The sequence below is a fragment of the Natator depressus genome, chromosome 26 (genome assembly GCF_965152275.1).
Source record: "Natator depressus isolate rNatDep1 chromosome 26, rNatDep2.hap1, whole genome shotgun sequence".
NCBI classification, from domain to species: Eukaryota; Metazoa; Chordata; order Testudines; family Cheloniidae; genus Natator; species Natator depressus.
Genome location: NC_134259.1, coordinates 5,414,461 through 5,434,874, shown reverse-complemented (window position 1 = coordinate 5,434,874; position 20,414 = coordinate 5,414,461). Strand labels below are relative to the sequence as shown.

General features: G+C 51.4%; 1 protein-coding gene and 1 long non-coding RNA gene across 5 annotated transcripts; one reads left to right on the top strand and one right to left on the bottom strand.

Moving 5' to 3' along the window:
• Positions 1–174: 174 nt before the first annotated feature.
• Positions 175–19,239, bottom strand: FHIP2B (FHF complex subunit HOOK interacting protein 2B). 4 transcript variants are annotated; one of them, XM_074940260.1, is made up of 17 exons: positions 19,112–19,239; positions 17,822–17,900; positions 15,461–15,630; positions 13,076–13,180; positions 12,417–12,539; positions 11,160–11,393; positions 10,752–10,948; positions 9,983–10,091; positions 8,716–8,792; positions 7,108–7,303; positions 6,188–6,357; positions 5,968–6,105; positions 4,988–5,078; positions 4,469–4,606; positions 3,650–3,790; positions 3,294–3,394; positions 175–2,911 (listed from the first exon to the last, which is right to left on the bottom strand). In XM_074940260.1, the coding sequence occupies exons 1-17, from the start codon at positions 19,154–19,156 to the stop codon at positions 2,806–2,808; spliced, it is 2,220 nt and encodes a 739-aa protein (XP_074796361.1). In that variant the 5' UTR covers positions 19,157–19,239; the 3' UTR covers positions 175–2,805. The 4 variants fall into 4 exon arrangements, with proteins under 4 accessions (XP_074796361.1, XP_074796362.1, XP_074796359.1 ...); XM_074940258.1 differs by having other exon boundaries at positions 176–2,911; positions 4,469–4,612; XM_074940259.1 differs by having other exon boundaries at positions 176–2,911; positions 4,469–4,612; positions 17,822–17,897; positions 19,112–19,171.
• Positions 916–14,283, top strand: LOC141978274 (uncharacterized). Its single transcript, XR_012636361.1, has 4 exons — positions 916–1,703; positions 3,252–3,405; positions 10,735–10,870; positions 13,501–14,283. It is a non-coding gene; the product is annotated as an uncharacterized LOC141978274 (long non-coding RNA).
• Positions 19,240–20,414: the final 1,175 nt, after the last annotated feature.

Here is a 20,414-nt window from a genome sequence, read left to right as displayed (position 1 = left end):
AGGGAAATAGAGGACAGTGGCAGAGCTGCAAATAGAAGCCAGCTCCCTCTAATTGAGATGCTAGGTCGTTAAAAAGATATGGTGCAGCTGGAAAAGAATGATCTGTAATTGTGCTAGGAGAGGTTTGTAAAGGGAAAAGGAGCCCAATGATTCAAGTTTATCAAGACATCACTTTATTGCCACAGGAGGAATTAAGTTACTTGTACATGGTACATATGTACAGACAAACGGCACACATTTTACAGTTGGTTGTGTTACACACCATACGTTTAAAAGTGCATAGTTCTGAAAAGGTGGTACTGTAACATTTGCCAGTTCATTGTACCCACTTACCACATGCAGTTGCCATAAATATAACACCAAACCCAGATTTACCAAGCAGCCAGCTCTACACACCTTTGTGCATGGTTGATAAGAGGCAATACAAGATAATTCTTATAGCATATTTGGCTATACTGCATCACTTAATGTCTTTGAAGGCCAATGATCTCCTGATTTTCTAGGACAAACAGCTTTTTCTGTTAAGCTCTATCAGGCAAGGATCTGTCTTCCTCAGTAACATTAAATAGTGCCCCTAAGCAGCCACCCTGCACTTAATACCAATGTCAAGAACCCAATTGGGGTGAGATTTGCCAGGCTTACAAGCTGCCCCGACAGCATGTTATTAATCAGATGTATTATGGTAGTGCCTAGGGATCACCCAAGAGTGGGGCCCCATTGTACTAGGCACTGCCCAAATACAGTAATTTGTATCTTCTCTTGTTGGCTGACAGCTCTAGTTACCAGAGACCTTTCGCTGCATTGTGATGAAGTGTTTGTTACATTCCAAAGTGCACAAAGGGAAGAGAGGGAGATGCTGGGATTCTGCAGGGTGTGTGAATATCTATGAGTAGAGACACAGCCCTGTTAAATGGGGTAGTATTGCTGGTATAAAAAGACTATTGCTAACTTCATTCCCATAGCACTTTACGAATTCATCCTTGCTACCCAGGAAAGCAGTGGGCGAGATCCTCAGCTGGTGTAGGTCTATGAAGCCTGACATCAGGTAAGAATCTGGCCCATTATAGGGAAACACCGGGGAAGTGTGAGAACTCAGCTGATGCTGGGCTCCAGCCCTCCTGGCTTCTTAAGGGGCTGTTCTCCAGGATCTGTGAGGGAAGCCTCCTGCTCTCTAGAGGTAGCTCTGAGTTTCCTTTCACAACGGGGCAGGTTGCTTTGCAAGGCTTTGCTTCACTCTCAGTCCTGCTGAACTAAAGCAAAGTGCCTTCCCACCTCCAGGAAGACAGGGCAGAGCCGCACCTGCCTGAGGGCTGCTGTCCCATTTTCTGATCAGCCAGAGCCGAGGCGCTGTAAGCGTGATGGAACGCAGCGCTGCCTCCAAAGGTTTGCTGAGGACAAGGAGCAACCTTTCATGTCTCGGCTGCCTGGCAGACCCACAGTGGCTCTTGTCAGAGCATATGGAAAGCATCAACTGGAGCCAGTTCAAAGTCAGAATGAACTTTTCCTCCTTGCCCCAGGGCCCCCGTCGCTATCGAGCAAGAGCATCAGACTAAATGAAAGCTTGTTTAACAGAAAGCCCCCTGACAGCAGCGCATAGGGCCCAGTGGGACTCGTCTGTCACACTAATCGTGCCTGCCTTGCTTTGCTCAGGATCCCCAAACATGTGAAAACCAATGGAGTAAGCCTCAGGACCTGTCTGGGAGGTAGGTCCAGTCACTTCTTTATCCCTCTCTTACAGCTGGGGTTGGGAACATGCTTTTTACCCCAAAAAACCCAGCATCCCTTTTGGACTGCAGGGGAAGAGGGAAGGTCTGGGAGCGAGGCTGGCCACCCGCCCAGCAAGGTGTTGTAAGTGCCATGGCTGGAGTCTGACTGCAGGCTTCCAGGTCCAGCACAGCACCAGCTGGAGACATTGCACTTTGATTAAAGGCCTGAAGAAGAGTCTTGGAAAGCTGGGGTTGGCTCCCTTGTCTGTCCCTGTGTTCATTACATGGAGGAGGCTGGATGGATTCCACCTGGGAATCTACCCTTCCAGAAACAAGGCCAGTAGGCCTCTGTAGTGGGGTGGTGGTTTGATTTAGCACCCACTTTTGCAATGTGCTGGATCCTTCCTTCACCTACAGTTACCAAGAAGTTTATTCTGGGCCCACTGCCAGGACACCAGAGCAGTGCACTCCTACTGTAATGGGCCCTATGTAGATCTCTCTATTCCACAGGGCTTTAGACACTGCCCTGATCTCTTTCCCTCGTGCTAGCCCTAGGCACTTGGAAGAGGAGCTATAAAAATCTTGCAGCATGGATTGTAGGTGCTGATCACTCTGATCCTAAGAGGCAGAAGATAGAAATGGTGGAGGGCTCTCAATGCACCTAGTCGTGCTTTCCCAGCCAGCTTTGAGAGTTGAACACTGAGCAGGTTCTTTCCACCAATGACTTGAGCAAACCATTGGTTTTGTAAGGTAGGAAGCAGAGTCCCTTTCCCCCAGAAAGAGAAGCATCAAACCTGAGTGAGATGTTGAGGCTGTCTGGAGGAGTCGCCCTCTGTTGCAATGCTGCAGAGTCCTGGTTCCCTGCTGCTCTGTGGAGAGGGGCTGGTTGATAGTTTAAGTGTGGTAAGCTGTGCACAGGGGGGAGTCAGATGTTCTCTGGAGGCCAGTGATACAGGAAGGTCTCAGCTAAGGCGGATGGGGAGTGGTGCTACCTTCCCCTGAGCCATGGAGCACTCATCTCCCCATTCCAGCAGTGCCTGCTGGCATTGCACTTGGATCTTCTCTCCAGGAAGCAGGTGAGGAGAGCTGGAGGCTGGGCTCACGCAGGGCCCTCAGGGGGGAACTTCACAAAGGCAATAGCTGCCAGTTCCTTACAAAACTCCTCCAGCACCACCACTCCCTGGAAGAGGGTCATGTGATCCATCCTACAAGGGAACCAAAGCAAATGCTGAGTGCTCTGCACAGGTGGGAGAAGGGAGAAGCTAGCTCCCTTGCCTGGAGTGCAGAATGTTCCACCACCCCATGCAGAAGGGGAAGGGTGGGAGCCAGTGCCCCAGCCCATCTCAGAAAGCTTAGCACGGGGCAGGAGTGTTACCAAAAAACCCTGAGACTGCTCATACTTAGTTCCCTGCCAACCAAATGTATCAAGCACACTGGAGTGGGGCCCTGTGCTGAGATGAGGGGAGTTTCCTTGGCATTAGAGGGCTATCATATCCCTGAGGCTTAATGTCTGCTAAGACAGATACTTTGTTACACACGCTGCAGGGCACCAGTTGATGGTACCCCAAGACAAATACAAGCACTTACTGCTCTTCGGGGACCAGCCCCATTAACTGTCTCCGGACCAGCAGCAGCTTGGCTGAGAACTGAGACACCCGCTGGATTCTCTGCATCAGATCTCCAATCACCTAGGGAGAAGGTGAGAATTAGCTCCCTGCAGGTGGAGAGGTGCCCCCACAGCTCTGGGTTCAGAGCACTCCATACATACATCCTTTCCCTGAGTCCAGGACTCTGCTCTGGACCCACTCAGCCTACAGGTGTTGGCAGCTTCACGCAAGGGTAAGGGGCTTATTTTTGCAGTTATCTCCCTCCCCCCATGTTGCACACTAACGTCTACATGAACCCCTATGCCCCATCAAGGACTTGGCATGGGGAGAAGTTACCCTGATGAGTACAGAGAAGAGTGTCCTGCAGCCAGGAGCAAGGTTCAGGTAGGGGTCCAGGAGGTATTCATGGAGGTGTGGGTGCGGGAAGAGGGCCAGGCGGGACAGCACTGATGTCATTTGTAGGTTCAGTCCGTAGGGCTGCAGAACATAGACAAAATATGAGATCGCTCCCTTGAAGGGCCTTCCCAGAGGCAGTGGTTCTCAAACTTTTGTATTGATGACCCCTTTCCCACAGCAAGCCTCTGAGTGTGACCTTCCCCCCGCCCCCTTGTAAATTAAAACCATTTTTTTATATATTTAACACTATTATAAATGCTGGAGGTGAAGCAGGGTTTGGGGTGGAGGCTGCCAGCTTGCAACCTCATGTCCCTCTCATTCATTTAGAAATAGGAAAATAAGAGCCTGAAACTACCTTCCAGTGAGGCAGATCTCTGGTATTACAGGAGCACCCACAAACCCTAATCAGGATCAGGGCCTAATTTGATGGTGACCGGTGCTCCTGGGGGCACCGATCTGCTTTTGCAGGTCACCGGCAGGGTCTACAAAGCTGAACACTGCTGAGGCTCAGCTTCAATTCAATAGTTGCATTTCCCCATCGACTTGGCCGAAGCCTGGGGGGCGGATCAAGGATCGCAGTCCTGTGTTGTGGTCACTAGCTGATACCTTTGTATCCTACAGAATGGCTAGATGCTCACTGGTTACCCCACAGAGGAAGCCCTGCCTCCAGCAGAGAGTGCTGGCACTCCAGCTCCTAGCGAGGACAGGCTAGGACTAAGATTTCCTGGGCTCAAAACAAGGCTGCAGTTTTCACCTTACCTGATCCAGGATCCGTGTCATACGGTCAAACAGCACCTTCAGGAAGTGGCCCTCATAAAATGCTGCTTGTGGGTCACAGGGCTCCAGAGGTTTTGGTGCCTGAGGCCAGTGCCATGAGGATATGTTAGCGGAGCATTCCTGAAACTGACACAAGCAGCATGAGGGAGGACAAAGTGCTCTCTGAAATTCTGAGCAGACTTCAAATGTACTCTTAACTCTAAAACTAGGCTGGGTGTGGGAGGCGGACACAGGTGCTCTGGCAATAGAGCTGGCACTGTTAAAGATCAAAGGCATTATATCTCCACTTGGAATGGGACAGGGAATCCCAGGCTGAGAGGGAAAAGAGACTTTGAACCCTACTGGCGACCCTGTCTGAGCAGTGGGTATGCCCAATCTCAGCCAGGTCTGGCACAAACAGGAGGGCAAAGTGAGTGCTGTGTGTGGCAGGTAGAATAGTCCTGATGGGGGGTGGGAGCAGCAGAGAATTTAGGGGGCACGGGGCCCCCATCAATGACCTACCAGCCTTAAGGCATCGTGCACATAGGTGTCATATCCTGCCTCCTCCAGGTAGGAGGAGGTCTTTGCTTCATCAGGAACAAGGCCCAGGAAGCTGAAAGAGAGAAGCCAACAGGAGCTGGTACTCAACGCAAATCTCTCCCTAGGCTGATGTTGCCCAGGCCTGGGGCGGGGCGAGTGTAGCAGATGCAGAATGTGCCTGGCCTACTGGGACTGATATCCCAGCTCCTAATGTGGTCTCCCCAGTAAGGCACTTAGCCTGTGCCTTACAGCAGGCACCAGCATACCCCGTGTTACTGCTGGTCCTGAAGCTACCCAGCCGCAGGCTAGGTACGATGTTCCGAGCTTTCTAGAGGGGCTGGATAGCCAATGCCCATTAGCTTTAGGCTAGTGAAAGCTCTAGGGCTGGTCTCCTGGTAACAATGTACCAGAAAAACACTGTCCGTAGATGGGATGCCCAACAACGAGCATGTGTGGGGTCTTCCTTTGCAGTTCAAAGTAATAGCCCAATTTACGTGAGCCAGAGGGTTGGATGCGGCCCGTCATGGCTACCAATATGGGAAAGGGTCTAGCCTGTTATGGAAGGCTTCTGGGTAGGGCAGGATGCAAGCTGACCAAAACTCAGGGAGTTGGGTTTTTCAGAAGTTTGGGTATTTTTGAACTTGCTTTCATTCCAAACAGCAAAATAAGGTGTTCCTGAAATTAACTACCAGACCTCCCAGCCCAGGCATGTTCCCTGGAGCAGGGAGCTTACCAGTCCACAGAGCCCTTGCTGGAGCAGGGGCTCCCAGAGCGGCTGTGGAATTGCACTGAGTTCTTCTCTACCTTGCCCTTCATGCATCTGGGTTACCCAAAGCCACCCCACCCTTCTGGCTGGACCGAAGCCGTGAGCTAGCCTGTGGAGGGGAGGCAAAGAGGCAAATATGTGCTGGACATTCAGTGCATGGTCTATCATTCGTGATTCTTAGCTCACGCAGCCCTACCTGAGAACAATCTCATTCACGTCTGTCTTCTCATTAGGCCTGGCAGGCCCCCGGGGGGAGGATGGCATTGGCTTTTTACATGTCCGGAAGCCTATACCTGGAAATTCATCGGTGAAATAGGGATCTTCCTCCAGCTCCCTGCAAGGCCAGGAACAGGCATTACATTGCAGCCCCAGCTTGTGCCCACCAGGTTCTGCGCTTCCCACTTCTGTCCACTTACAGTGTGTCCTCGCAATGGTCCTGCTCATGGGTGCTCCGCTCCTCCTGCCCTGGCTGGCTGCGCAGGATGTAGCTCCGCTCCTCCAGGTTTCTCAGCACAAGGCTGTACACAATGTGCTCATGGGGTTTCCGGAGCAGCTCCTCAAACAGCCTCAGGGTAGTGAGGCTGATCTACAGGGACAGAACCAGGGGTCAGTTGTGGGACTGGTCTTTAAAACTCCCCTGAAAAGCATTCACCACTAAAACGTAGCCACCACTACCATTTTATCCCAGCACTCCCTGCAGGGCCATTTCAGATCATAATCCCTTCCAGGGTTGATACATGGAGTTCCCATGCAGTTAGCTGGGGGAGGGTCTTTCAGAGGAGACCTTAAAAACAAGGGATCCTGTCTGCTGGGTGAGGACATTAAAGATTTCATAGCATGGCTGACAGGAGCAGGGGTTTGCCCCAGCATTCTACTGTTGTACAGCATGCAATGTGCAGGGGTGCTGCACCCCAGAGGTGGCTGCATTCCACGGGTGCAGTAAATCCAGAGTGTTTGAAGTGGTTTGGGATCTTTCTAGATGACAGATACTGATATTAATATCCCAAAGCCATCACACAGCAACACTGCCTGACTGCTCAGGACCGAGAGTGAAAAATCCTGTATCTGACAAACTGCCTGGGGAATTTAAGGAGACTGAATACAATAACCTGGCCTGGAACTAAGGCAGGACACCTCAACTCCTACCAAGGTGCCACAGCATCACTAATGATCTCAAGGGAGCAGGGCCTTAGGTCTGGACATGGTCCCCCCTTGAAATTCCAAGAGGGAGTTTAGCTAATGAGAGCTGAGTCTGGGGTCCCACGGGAAAAGGAGGGGAGGGGGCAGAACCATGGGAGACTGCGGGTGGCAGCTCTGCATGCAGACACAGCCTCACCTCATCAGACAGGTGGTTGCAGTGCTCTATCAGCTGAGAGCGTAGGAGGTGCTGCTGTGCAGAGTCAGTGATGGCTTCTGGCTGCCTCTCTGTGCCCAGCAGGAATGTCACCAGTTCCCGGAGCAGGACAGGAGCACTGATCTGCCTCACCATGGCTGTCAGCATTGCAGTAGAGGTGAGGATGCCAAGTTCAGACCTGTCAAATAATGGCAGAGGGAAAGTAATTACTGCTGCTCATCTCCATGCAGCTGCTCGGAGCACACATGCAGCACAGTGAACTGTGTGCTCTAAAGATAACATCTCCACCCAAGAACCTCTAGGGACTTTACAAATAAAGCTCTATACCCCGCCCCATGGTGGGCCGGTAGCACTGTCCCCATTGATGGATGGGGAGACCGAGGCATGGAGACAGGAAATGACAGAGCTGGGAACAGAACCCAGGACTCCGCGCTTTGCTCAGACCCTAAGATGTCACTGCCTCTGGGACACTAAGAGCAATGTGAAAATAATGCAGAGTGATATCTGGAAAGCCACCTACTCCAGCTCACAAGGAGAAAGTCTCTCTTTAGAAATACGCATGGGCAACTGCAGCAGCTGGAGGGTGTATGAAGTGGGTCAAGGAAATACCAAAGCCAGAGGCTAGACTGGGCAGTTCAGGTGTAATGAGTGTGGGAGTTTACTATGCAGGGACAGAAAAGAGTCCAAAATAATACCGAAGGCCTGGAAATGCAGAGCCAAGTGTGAAACTCCATCTTGTCAGGGGCCAGCTCTGCTCCTGCCTGTGGAGGGCCCTGAGCAGCACACCAGCTCTGTGAGCTGCAGGAGAAGGCTTAGAACCAACCACTGGCCTCAGCACTTCCCTCTCTTAGCGTGGACAAAATAAGGCACACCGCTTCAAATGACAGCTAAAGGCATTAGAAAACTGTGCCAAAAACACTCCCTGCGACAGAGGAGATCTGATTCTTCCCTAAATCCATTTTATTTTACACCCGCACACTCAGATGTTCCTGCCTTTCCCTCTATTGAACTTCCTCTGCTTCCCAGACTCAAATTCCCCAGCTTGCAGACAAGGTTAGAATCCCGCCAGTGGAATGTTCCATTATGCCGGCAAGCGTTTGGCTTTTACACTAAAGTGTAGGAAGAGGATTTTTTTTTTTTTTTTTTTTAAAAAGACAGACTAACTTCCACAAAAGTTTGAAAGGGATGCACGTGGCTGGGGAGCTGCCTCCTCGCAGGAGTGCTATGCACCCTTCTGATCTACCACACCTGCCATCCCAGGATCATAAAGAACTTTTCCAATGGGAATTATTTAAGCCTCACAAGCCCGAATGCAGCATGAACTCCATTCTACAGATGGGGAAACTGAGGCACCAAAGCAGTGACTCGTTTAACACCAGCTGCTGCCATAGCCAGAAACCGAACCCAGAGGCCCAGACTCCCCAATCCCTACTTTCACCACAAGACTAACCCACTTCCCTTCCTCTCATGCCTGGTGTGGGTGCCAGACCAGCTCAGCCTCACACCATGGACATCCCCCCAAACCCAGTTTACACAGGAAGCTGGTGAACAGCCAGTTGGCCCCTCAGCCTGTGTGACACACGTACTCACATCTGCAAGAGCTGTGGCTGCAGAATCCCCTGGAAGAGCTTTTCACCAATGGCCTCTGTTACAGCATCTGCAACTACCTGATGGTCACAAATGAAGAGTCAGTAACGAGCTACCAGTTGCCTGGTATTCCCACGACTCCCCTAGTTCCTTCCTGCATGACAAGAGCAGAGACTCTGCTGCTCCTTAAAGTTTCTCTCAGCGTGGTGGGGTCACTGACATACATGGGGAGCGACTGCCACGTCACTCCTTGGCCAGGGCTGACAGATGCTGTGTGGTTCTTGCACACACAGAGACTCTGGAGCCAAGTGACCCAGGCACTCCTATTAAAGGAAAGCATTTCCTGGTAGCTAGAAGATGGAGACAGAACATGCTGGGGTCTTCTTAAATGGGTTCAACCACAAACCACTAGACTGGGGTCATGCAGGAAGGCTCCCACTTTTTAACATGTCCCCATACGGACAAAATAATCCTGTTGTGACCTTAGCAAGTGCATGTTGTCATCTTGCAGCTACGTGTGGCAACGATGCATCACGGTGATTTTCACAATATCACACAAGGATTGCAATATCATCGTACTCTGATGCAGTTTCACAGAGATCTTCAGCTGTGTGGCAAGCTGGACTCTCAGACAGGCCTGATGAAATTGAGGCTGCCCTAACATTTAAGGACACGTGGCAAACCCAAAATCCAAGCCACAAAAGTCAGGATGTAATAGTCCAGGAGCCACTGAAGTTGGTGGATCTCAAAAAGGCACCATAGGTTGTCTTCTCCAAGGAGAATTTTAGCCATAAGTCAAGACAAGACACAGTTTGGTTCCCAAAGGCTCATCTACTATCACATCCATGGCTCATAAGTCCATTAGTAGTGGCCTAATGAGGCTGTCTACCAAATACAGGAAGAAAACAGGTGGCCTGGCCTGAGTTCTAGCAGAGATATGAGTGAGGCTGCCTTACGCTGCAGCAGTCTAACTCCACTGCCAGCAGCTCATCTGGTAAAGGGCACAAAATGTTTAGCTGTAGGTGGGACAAGTGTAACTCAGCCAGTTTCCAATCCACTCTTGTAAATCAGTGGCTCTTTGGAGGTGCCTAAAACTGCATCTAAGGTTGGGCTAAGACTTCCAGTTAGGATTCCTTAAATATCAGGCTTCCCACATATGTAAATGTGTATTTGTCTTTCGAGAGAGAGAGACTTGCACCCTCTGGGGCAGAGGAGATGGGAATGCTCATCTAAGACAATAAGCAATAGGGAGGAGTCACTTATTTCTTACCGGGTGGACCTCTCTCATGAGGTGATCACAGTAATCTAACCAGCTAAAGAAAGCATCCAGGCTCCCCTTTCCTGGGAAGGAGGCCTCATCGGCAGAGTTATTCTGCAACCTGCAAAGAGATCAAAGGGGGTGAAGGACATTGTAGGAATCAACTCCAAAGCATCATCCAAGGGCTACAGTATGTTTGGGGGGGGAGGGAGGCCTCTTCTCTGGAGTGACAGCAGTGAAGGAAGCTGCTGGTTCTCTCAACATCCTCACTTGGTCCATACAGCATAGAACACCAGAGATGGAAAACACCTGAGAGAGCAACAAGGCCAGCAGCTCTCATCTGGGATCATGACTCACCCGGGGTGGTAGTGGTGACCACCCTCCTCTTCCCATATTGCTAAGTGGGAAGGGGGTCCCTGTAGGGAAGAGGTGGAGGACCTCTGCTAGACTGTACCCCCTGAGCCAGGGCAGACACCACACTGTCGCTATTCTCCAGGGACTTACCCAGCTTGAGCCATCCCGTAGTCCCCCTTGGAGATGATACCACAGCCTAGCAGGCCTTACTATGTACCCATGCCTGCGAGGTGCTCAATCCTGCCAAGGTCCAGGGGAGCCTGGGTGCAGCCCCTGCAGAACAGATCTCACTAGTCTTCTCTGGGCCCAATACTTCCAGGGAGAAGCCCAGGAGTGAAAGCTGGTAGGGTCATTCCCTTGTGGTGAGGCTGGGAATGGATTTACCCCAGGCTCTCATTATCTTCCTACAGACCCATCAACGTCCTACCTCCAGCTGACTCTCTCTAGGGAGAGGATATCTGCAGGATCGGCTGAAGTAGGGACGGCATTGTACAGGTCACATAGGTGATCAGTCACCAGACAGCACAGGGCGCTGTTCTGTACCAGGTACGTGGCAGCTGCCTGCTGAGCGACACTCATGAGAAGCAGCAGGTTTTCCTGAGCTTTTAGTGCAACCCTGCTCTTCTGCCAGAGAGAGAGAGAGAGAGAGAGAGAGAGAGAGAGAGAGAGAGAGAGAGGTGTTACTACAGCACCAACCCTGTCTATTCCCCTCCCCAGCTCACGGGTGAATGGAACACCAAGGTTGACGCTAACCTGCTCTATCCCACTGACAGGCAGGATCATTCCCTACTCGCTGCCTGGCACCCCTCTGCTGTCCCCTGCCCCATGTCGGTACCTGGCTCTTGCACAAGTTGATTAAGGAAGTGATCAGATTGTTTTCCTTTCTCAGAGGGGAGGAGCTGGAGACAGAATTCTGTGGTTTTCCTGCCAGGCTAGCGCAGGGTGCATCACCCACAGAGCTCTCTCTGTCTGGCTCAGGAGATGCAGTCAGGGCCCCGTTGGTAGCCAAGCTCTCTTCCTGGCTGCTGCCGGCATCTCCCTGTGGGCTCCCAGTTAGAAGATTCTTGCCCTTGAGAATAAAGAAACAGGAGAGAGAGAGCAGTTAGCATCATTGCAATAGTGCTTCCAGCATTGACACAAATGGGTCTGATCCCAGGTACAGACAGCGAATACTAAGAAAGCTAGATAGGTGCAATATGTACCCGAACATACCGAGGTACGTATATACTGCAAAAACACCTAGAAATGCTCAGCTAAGCAGATAATAAAACAACACAGCACGTTTTAACGGAGGATCTCAGAACCCTTTGCAAACATTAATCTTCACAACTCCCCGATGTGCTGTACGGAAGTAAATATTATCCCCATTCCACAGATGGGGGAGCTCAGAGAGGTGAAGAGATATGTTTAAGGTCACACAGCAGGTCAGGGGTGGTGCTAAGGAGAGAGTCCAGGAATCCCAGATCCTAGTCCTCCGCTCTAAACTGCCTGATCAATGATCCTGGAGAATGAAGCCTTTAGTCACAGAACAGGTACAGCGGTGACAAAGCAAGCTTCACACATCCCATCAAGCCGTCTGGGAGAGATGGATCCCCCTTCTCCGCCCCCTGCACCAGGGAAAGGGGTGCCGAGCCTCCACGTCCCCTGGTCTCTTTGTTAAGACTACCAATCAAGGGGCCAATTAGTGGCAACCACAATGGCTATTTTCGTGGCAGGAACATCAGCTCACTGGGAACTGGACTGAGATTGACTCGCTTCACCCAGGGCCCCCCAAACAGCTGTCAAATGGAAACAATCCAGGTCACCACCAGCACTGGATTAGACATTTTTCCTAATTTTAAAGAAGCCAGCAAGATTTCAGCTGTGGAGGAGCTCAGCATCATCACTGGGCATGCAGCACTGGGGCAATGTCCGTGATATATGGAGGTGAGATTTGTCTGCTTGCTACCCTGTGGAAATCCCATTATTCAGACAATCGTGCAATCATACCCTAGCAGATCAGCCCATTGGTCCCTGAAGCCTGCCTCCAGCAGTGGCCAATACCTTGCTGTAAGCAAGAGATGGCATGCAGGTGCCAATGAGGGCTCCTTACCTCCAGAATGTACGTGAGCAGAGCAGGATCCTGCTTGATCTTTGCACACAGAACAGCAGCAAACTGTACTTCTTCCTTCTCACTAGCAGAGCCTAGCGCATCACTGCCGAACTGAAGGAGCTTCTGTGGAAGGACACAGGGCGGGGTCAGCCTTCACAGTAATAGAAGAGGTGGTAGAACTGAGCTTAAACAGTGCTGAAAGGGGTTTGCTGGCATTGGGGATGGGCATTCTTCCCTCCTCACTAGAGGCTGTTGGGCACACTCCCCAGGAATGTGTGCCCGTATCAGTCATACAGACACTGATATACAAAAGAGCAGGTAATAGCCCACATTGTGGCAAAGTAATATTAAAGCAAAGTATTCATCATTGCCCTGAACCCTGTATAGTGATTTACACCACTATCAACTGGGTATCAGAATGGTCATATTTTATACACACTCTGCACTGGGGAACATTGCACCAGGTGCATGCACTGGGGAACTGAGCCCTCCATGGGGTCTACGTTAACATCATTGCTCATCAGAAACGTAGGCCATCAGACCACTAAGTGAGGAAAGGTAGGACGAGCGCTGCAAGGAGCACACTTTACATTGCCTGCAGTAAGACAGCTCAGAAAGCAGCTGTGACAAGCCAAAGAGAAAGCAGAAGCCACACTCACCTGAACAGGCCTGTGCACATTCAGATAGTGCAACAGTGGATGCTGCACCTGTCCCAGGACTCTGCTGAAGAAGAGGAACACCTGCTGCCTCATGCCTGGAGGATACTGAGAGCAAGGAGAGAGAGAGAGAAGTAAATTGTCAGTTAAGTAACATTCCCCTTCAGTGCCACAGGAAACATGATACAAAGTGTCTGAGCCAATCCTTATGCCACAGATAGATAGCGAATGTATGGAACATGACAGAGGTAAGAGCTGCAAACATCTAGCCATACGCACCCTATATACTGCAGCTAATGCAGAAGACTAAAACGCCACAAGGGTATTCAAGTTTACATGGGCAGGGAAATTCCAAGAACAGAGGGTTTTGAAGCTCGTGGAGAACAAGATTTAGTTTATTATTGATTTTATCTCTTTTCTATCATCAGAAAATCTGGTATGGCTACACTGTCCCTGCTTCAAGCAACCATGAAGAAAGTGTGAGAGAAACAAACTGGAGTCCAGCTGAACTGTGAGAAAATTAAAGGGAATGCTCTGGGATAACGTTAAGACAAACACTTAGTCCCAAAGGCAGTGTGAATACATGTTTTCACAACCCAAATGTAAGCGAAAACTGGTTTGGTTTAGGAAGTAAATATTTCCCTTCAGCACTGGTAAAAACCATTTGAGCATTGAAAAACAGACTAGAAACGGCAGTGAAAATGACCAGACTTAGATCACTATCCCAGCTCAGCACAATACATAAAAATACCCTAATAGCAGAAGTAAATAATGCTTTGCCCTTCTAATGTACATTTTAAGGCTTTCACAGTGTTTCACAAACATTAATTAATTAATTTATATTGCTTAATGAACTTCACTTGAATAAATTAAGCTTCTCAGCTGCCCTATGGTGAAAAAAATCAATTAGATTATTTTTCATTTTCAAAAGGTTTGTTGTTATTCATCAGTCCTACAACATGATGAAATGGAAAAAACAAGCAAGAATGAATCATCGTAGAGATAAAGGGTAGACAGTACTGAGTGCAACTGATTTTTATAAACAAAGCTGTAGCTCACGAAAGCTTATGCTCAAATAAATTGGTTAGTCTCTAAGGTGCCACAACTCCTCCTTTTCTTTTTGCGAATACAGACTAACACGGCTGCTACTCTGAAACCTGACAATAAAGACTAATATTTCCAGTTACTGTTTCCTTGTTTGGGGGAAAAAAAAAAAAGATCATTTATAGCACAATAAGCCAAGTTATTATGAGTAACACAGGCTAGTATGGTTATAACTTTTAGTTTTTGATATTTACTCTGATAAAGTCCTTTTAAAAACACTTCTTTCCTGCAAATCAAAGGATTGATCCTGCAATCCTCAGTCATGGAGCACGAGACTACTCACCTGAGTAAACACTGCTCACATCAGCAAAGGTTGTAGCATACGGAGAAAATTTTCAAAAGGTGCCTAAGTGGTTTAGGAGCCCAAGTCCCATTTCCAAAAGTGATTCAGGTGCCTAGGGAGCCTACGGGTATGTCTACACTACAAGTGCTGCAGCTATGTCACTGTCACGCTTAGTGCAGACACTTGCTACAATGCCAGAAGCACAGAAGTAAATCCAACCCCTCAAGAGGCAGTAGCTAGGTGATCAGAAAAATTCTTCAGCCTAATGGTGTCTTACCGAAGTCTTTGAGGGTTGTGAATTTTTCACACCACTGAGCGATGTCGCAAGGTTGACTTAAGTTTTAGATGTAGACCAAGCCTTAGGTTAGATCTTCACTAGAATCACTGCAGCTTAGCCGCAGTAACACTTCAGTGTGGACACTGACTACAGCAATGAGAGTGATTCTCCCATCCCTCTAGTTAATTCACCTCCCCAGAAAGCAGTGGCTAGGTCAATGGAAAAATTCTTCCATCAACCTAGTGCTGTCCACTCTGGGGGTTAACTACATCACTCAAGGGTATGGATTTTTCACACCCCTGAGCAACGTTGCTAGGTCAACCTAACTTTTTAGTGAAGACCTGGCCTTAGTCTCGCTGAAAGTCAGTGGGATTTAGGCTCCTAAAGTGCTGTCTAGCCTAGAATTTGAAAGGCGTTATCTAACGTATATTAACTGTGTAGTGCAGACAAGGCCATGTGCCTAACAGGCTGCTTACACCTTCCAAATCCTAGTCTAGCCTAAGTGGCTTCTGACACTGGGACTTCAGACTCCTAAATCACAGATATGCTTTGAAAAATTTTACCCTGGTCTCAGTTCCTTAAAATTATACTTCTTTGCTGTGAACAAGTCAGACTTTGTAGTCACTGAAATCAACTAAAAACACAATTCCACCACTAGGGCAATGAGTGGTGTTTGTCTTGGGCTTGTGCATGGCTGACCGGGGGAGGAACACGATGTACACACCTCTGCTTTCCCCAGAGTGCTGAGGGTCTCCAAGATTTTGTGCTGCAGCAGGTATTCCAAACAAGGCCCTGTCTCTCCGGCTGGATGCTGCTTCTCCTCATACACCAGGATGTCCAGCATCTGTTTCAGGCGCCAGGGGATATCGGTCTCCTTGACTGGGGTGTTTTCATCTAAAGAGAAGGCATATACAAATCCCAATCAAAACAGGCTACATGCCTGGTAAAACAGGCATTAAGCCTTTAGCTCCATTTGACTATCAAACTTACACAGGCCCTTCCAACCCAAAGCATCTTCACATACACCCCCCCCCGTAACTCTGAGATGGAATGTGGCAGCTCTTTTAATAGTGCACAGCATATCCTGAAACCGACATGGCTACAACAACACAGCAATGCTATAATAGTTTGGGACAGGAAGTGAATAGCAAGCATGTCCAACAGAAGATGGTCAGAATGTAATTACCTACAAAGCAATTTAGTCAAGATCCTGGAGCCAACATCCTTACACTTGTAAAAGCATCATGGGATTGTTAAATCCACAAGTGGCCAGGACTTCAGTTTTACGTCTCAGCTATAAACCAGCACCTCTGTGCTGGGGAACTGGTTTGTTACTGTGTCAGTGTGAAGTTGTGAGCTCAGGGATATGCCCAAACAGATCAGTTTGCAGGACTAGGGCCATAGCTCAAAAGAGCTGATGAGATCAGAGCCTGGGGCAGCACAGTCACAGGCCTTACACTAACCAAGACCCAAATGAAACATAAACACTAAGAAAAAAATCCGGTAAAACTAATGCTTTACTCATAATTCCTACTGCAGGCATCAGGACCCGGGGCACTGTTCCACACCACACAGGAGTGCCCTTTTTAGAAAGATTTTCTCTACATTCTAAGACACAGTGGAAGACTCCAAAATGGTGAATTTAAAACCTTCCCCTCCCTGTAACAGAAGAACAAGTGGGTGTTTTCTTCCCGGGGACTGGTAGAACCCAGAGGAAGTTAACAAAAGCAATTTTTTAAAAAATCATCATGCCTCTCAATTGGAGATCTTTTGTAAACTAAGTTTGAACTTTGGGGAAATGTTAATAGGTATAAATCCACACACACACCAAAAAAAACAAAACAATTAATTTCATCCCAAACCTATGTATTTAAAAAAAAAAAAAAAAAAAAATCTGAAAATTCTATTTTGCAGAGGTGACTTTAAAACATATCCTCCCAACCCCTCCCCTTTGGCTTCCAAGCTGTAATTTTCACTTTGATATTGATCTCTGCAGCACCCCAAGCAACTAGGACGCTGGTTTAAAAATTATCATCCCTAGAATAGAGCCCTTGATGGACAATTAACTATAGTGACACTAAGCAGCAATGTTATAATAGAAAAACACCAGTGGCCTAGCCAAGAACAAAGGTCAACGTTTCTCAGACTTGGGAGTCTAAGGTTAAGCTCATAAATCCATATTTAGGTATTTAAATAAAGTTAGGGGCCTAAGGCCTTCTCAACACACCACAACTGTACCAGGATAACTGTGCCTTTAAGTGTACAGCAGTACAACTCCCTCTAGTGTGGATGCAATTACACTAGTATGGACTAAGCTATACCGGGATAAGCACGTTATGCCAGTGTACCTGTATGCGCTGTGAGGGCTGCAGCAGTGTAGAGTATCAGTTACAAAAAACACCTCATGCAAAATCTCTGTGTAGATCAGACCCAATTTAATATCAAGTATAAGAAACGCTGGCCATAGCATTTAGTGCAGGAGCAGTCCAGCCATTCTCAAAATGTTGGGAGAGCATCTCTGAGCAACAGAGACTGATTGTTATAAGGCTCTGGCCCAGAGTATCAGATATCTACAAATGCCCAGGGACGCGACCTCCCAGCCCTCATGGTGGGAAGAAGCAATACCTGTGTGCCATATATAGAACAGCGGGTAGACATTTTAAGGTTGCAGGCAACATTTCTGCTGATAGGGTTTTTATGGGCTATTCAGCAGGCCTTTCATTATCACTCACTGGAACGTCCTGCACTGACCCCAGGAAGAGGATGATGGAGACATTAACACTTTGCTCTACTCTTGGGCCAAGGCTCTCAAAGCATTTTGTACATGTTAATGAATTAACCCCAACAAACGCCAGCTCCTTGCCCATGTATATCTCATTGTCTCCCCTTTACAGCGAGGGAAACTGAGGCACCACAGAGTTAAAGGATTTCTCCAAACGCTCACAGTGCATCAACTTGCAGAGCTGAGAAGACAACCCCAAGTCCTAACTTGCAAACTCCCCGCCCTAAAAGTGAGGCAACGCTCCTTCCCAGAGCTGGGAATAGAACGCAGGAGCCCGGACTCCCAGCCTCGCCCACCACCTACCTGTGGTCTCTAGGTAGTAGTGAGTGAGCCCTTTCCAGTGCTCGGTGAATGCCTCCAGCAGGTCAATGCTGGGCTCCTGCTGCAGAGAGGAGGGTACGGGCGTTAGCAGATCTGGAGAGCCCTTTGTTCATATCTACCCACGGGCCCGGGTCACAGGAGAGTCTCCCCACTTCAGACCCTCCCCCCATCCTCTTAGCATCCTGCTCCCTGGGAACCCGCGTCCCAAAAGACATGGGGGTCAGGAGAGGAGACCCCAAAGCAGTGTGCCATGGGGCCCCTCTCCCGACCCTGAACCCCATATCCCCTGGGACATCCTTGCCCCAAGCCCCCAGTTCTCCCCCTCCCCAGAGCACCAATCTCCTGAACCCAATAGCACCTTGGGGCCCAACGAGGGTACCCAGTAGGATGCACCCAGCCCTAGTCCCCTGTGGCCTCATCTCCTGACACCCAATGACACCCTTGGGGGCCCAACTCAGATCCTATTTCTAGGTTCTTGGTTGACCCCCGAGTCCCCTTGGCTGCCCCATCTCAGGACCCCATTGACACCTGGGGGGATCCATCCTGGATGCCCCCCCCAAGTACCTTGGCCCCGGGAGTTGCCCTCCAGCCCCAATTCTCTAGGCTCCCCCATCCCCTGACCCTCAACGACACCTGGGGGATCAATCCCGGGCACCCCCCAACCCTGACCCCAGGAGGCGCCAGCTCCCTGGGAGCCCCCCCCATCTCCTGACCCTGACACCTTGGGGGGGTCAATCCCGGGCGCCCCCCAACCCTGACCCCAGGAGGCAGCCCCCTGGGAACCCCCCCATCTCCTGACCCTGACACCTGGGGGGGGGGGTCAATCCTGGGCGCCCCCCAACCCTGACCCCAGGAGGCGGCCCCCCCAACCCCCTGGGAACCCCCCATCTTCTGACCCTGACACCTGGGGAGGTCAATCCTGGGCACCCCCCAACCCTGACCCCAGGAGGCGGCCCCCCCAACCCCCTGGGAACCCCCCCATCTTCTGACCCTGACACCTTGGGGGGGGGGTCAATCCCGGGCGCCCCCCAACCCTGACCCCAGGAGGCGGCCCCCCCAGCCCCCTGGGAACCCCCCCATCTCCTGACCCTGACACCTGGGGGGGGTCAATCCTGGGCGCCCCCCAACCCTGACCCCAGGAGGCGGCCCCCCCAGCCCCCTGGGAGCCCCCCCATCTCCTGACCGCAACCGAACCCCACTCCCCGCCGCCCCCCGGGCCCCGCCCCCGCGCCCCCCCCGCTCTAGCCGCAGCGCGCCCGGCCCGGCCCCCACCGTCTCCACCGCCCGCTGCAGGAAGGCGCCCAGGCGGCTGAACATGGCGGCGCCGGCCCGGCCCGCCGGGGGATCCCGGCCACCGACGGGGGGGCCCGGCCCGAGCTGGCGGAAGCGCGGACCCGGCGGCCTGTGCGGGGCGGGGCGGAGTGAGAGGCCTCCCGGCCCCGCGAGCGGGGAGATGGGGCGGTGCGGGGGGCGGGGCAGGCGCAAAACGGTCGGAGCGGGGGGGAGGGGAGTGGGGATCAGGGGGGTGTGGGGGAGCTGGGGGATCTGGGGGTAGGGCCAGGGGGGTATGGGGGAGCTGGGGGAGGGGATCAGGAGGGTATGGGGGAGCTGGGGGAGGGGTCGCGGGGTATGGGGGAGCGGGGGGCTATGGGGGAGCTTGGGGAAGGGGTCAGGAGGGCATGGAGGATCTGGGGGTATGGGGGAGCTGGGGGAGGGGATCAGGAGGGTATGGGGGAGCAGGGGTCGGGGGGGATCTGGGGGTAGGGTCGCGGGGTATGGGAGAGCTTGGGAAGGGGTCAGGAGGGCATGGAGGATCTGGGGGTAGGATCAGGGGGGTATGGGGGAGCTGGGGGAGGGGTCGCAGGGTATGGGGGAACAGGGGGCTATGGGGGAGCTTGGGGAAGGGGTCAGGAGGGCATGGAGGATCTGGGGGTAGGGCCAGGGGGGTATGGGGGAGCTGGGGGAGGGGATCAGGAGGGTATGGAGGATCTGGGGGTGGGGATCAGGAGGGTATGGGGGAGCAGGGGTCAGGGGGGATCTGGGGGTAGGGTCGCGGGGTATGGGGGAGCTTGGGAAGGGGTCAGGAGGGCATGGAGGATCTGGGGGTAGGGTCAGGGGGGGTATGGGGGAGCTGGGGGAGGAGATCAGGAGGGTATGGAGGATCTGGGGGTGGGGATCAGGAGGGTATGGGGGAGCAGGGGTCGGGGGGGATCTGGAGGTAGGGTCACGGGGTATGGGGGAGCTTGGGAAGGGGTCAGGAGGGCATGGAGGATCTGGGGGTAGGGCCAGGGGGGTATGGGGGAGCTGGGGGAGGGGTCACGGGGTATGGGGGAGCAGGGGGCTATGGGGGAGGTTGGGGAAGGGGTCAGGAGGGCATGGAGGATCTGGGGGTAGGGTCAGGGGGGTATGGGGGAGCTGGAGATCAGGATGGTATGGGGGAGCAGGGGACTATGGGGGAGCTGGGGGAGGGGTCCTGGGGTATGGGGGAGCAGGGGGCTATGGGGGAGGGGTCCTGGGGTATGGGGGAGCAGGGGATCAGGCAAGTATAGGCGAACTGGGTGAGGGAGTCACAGGG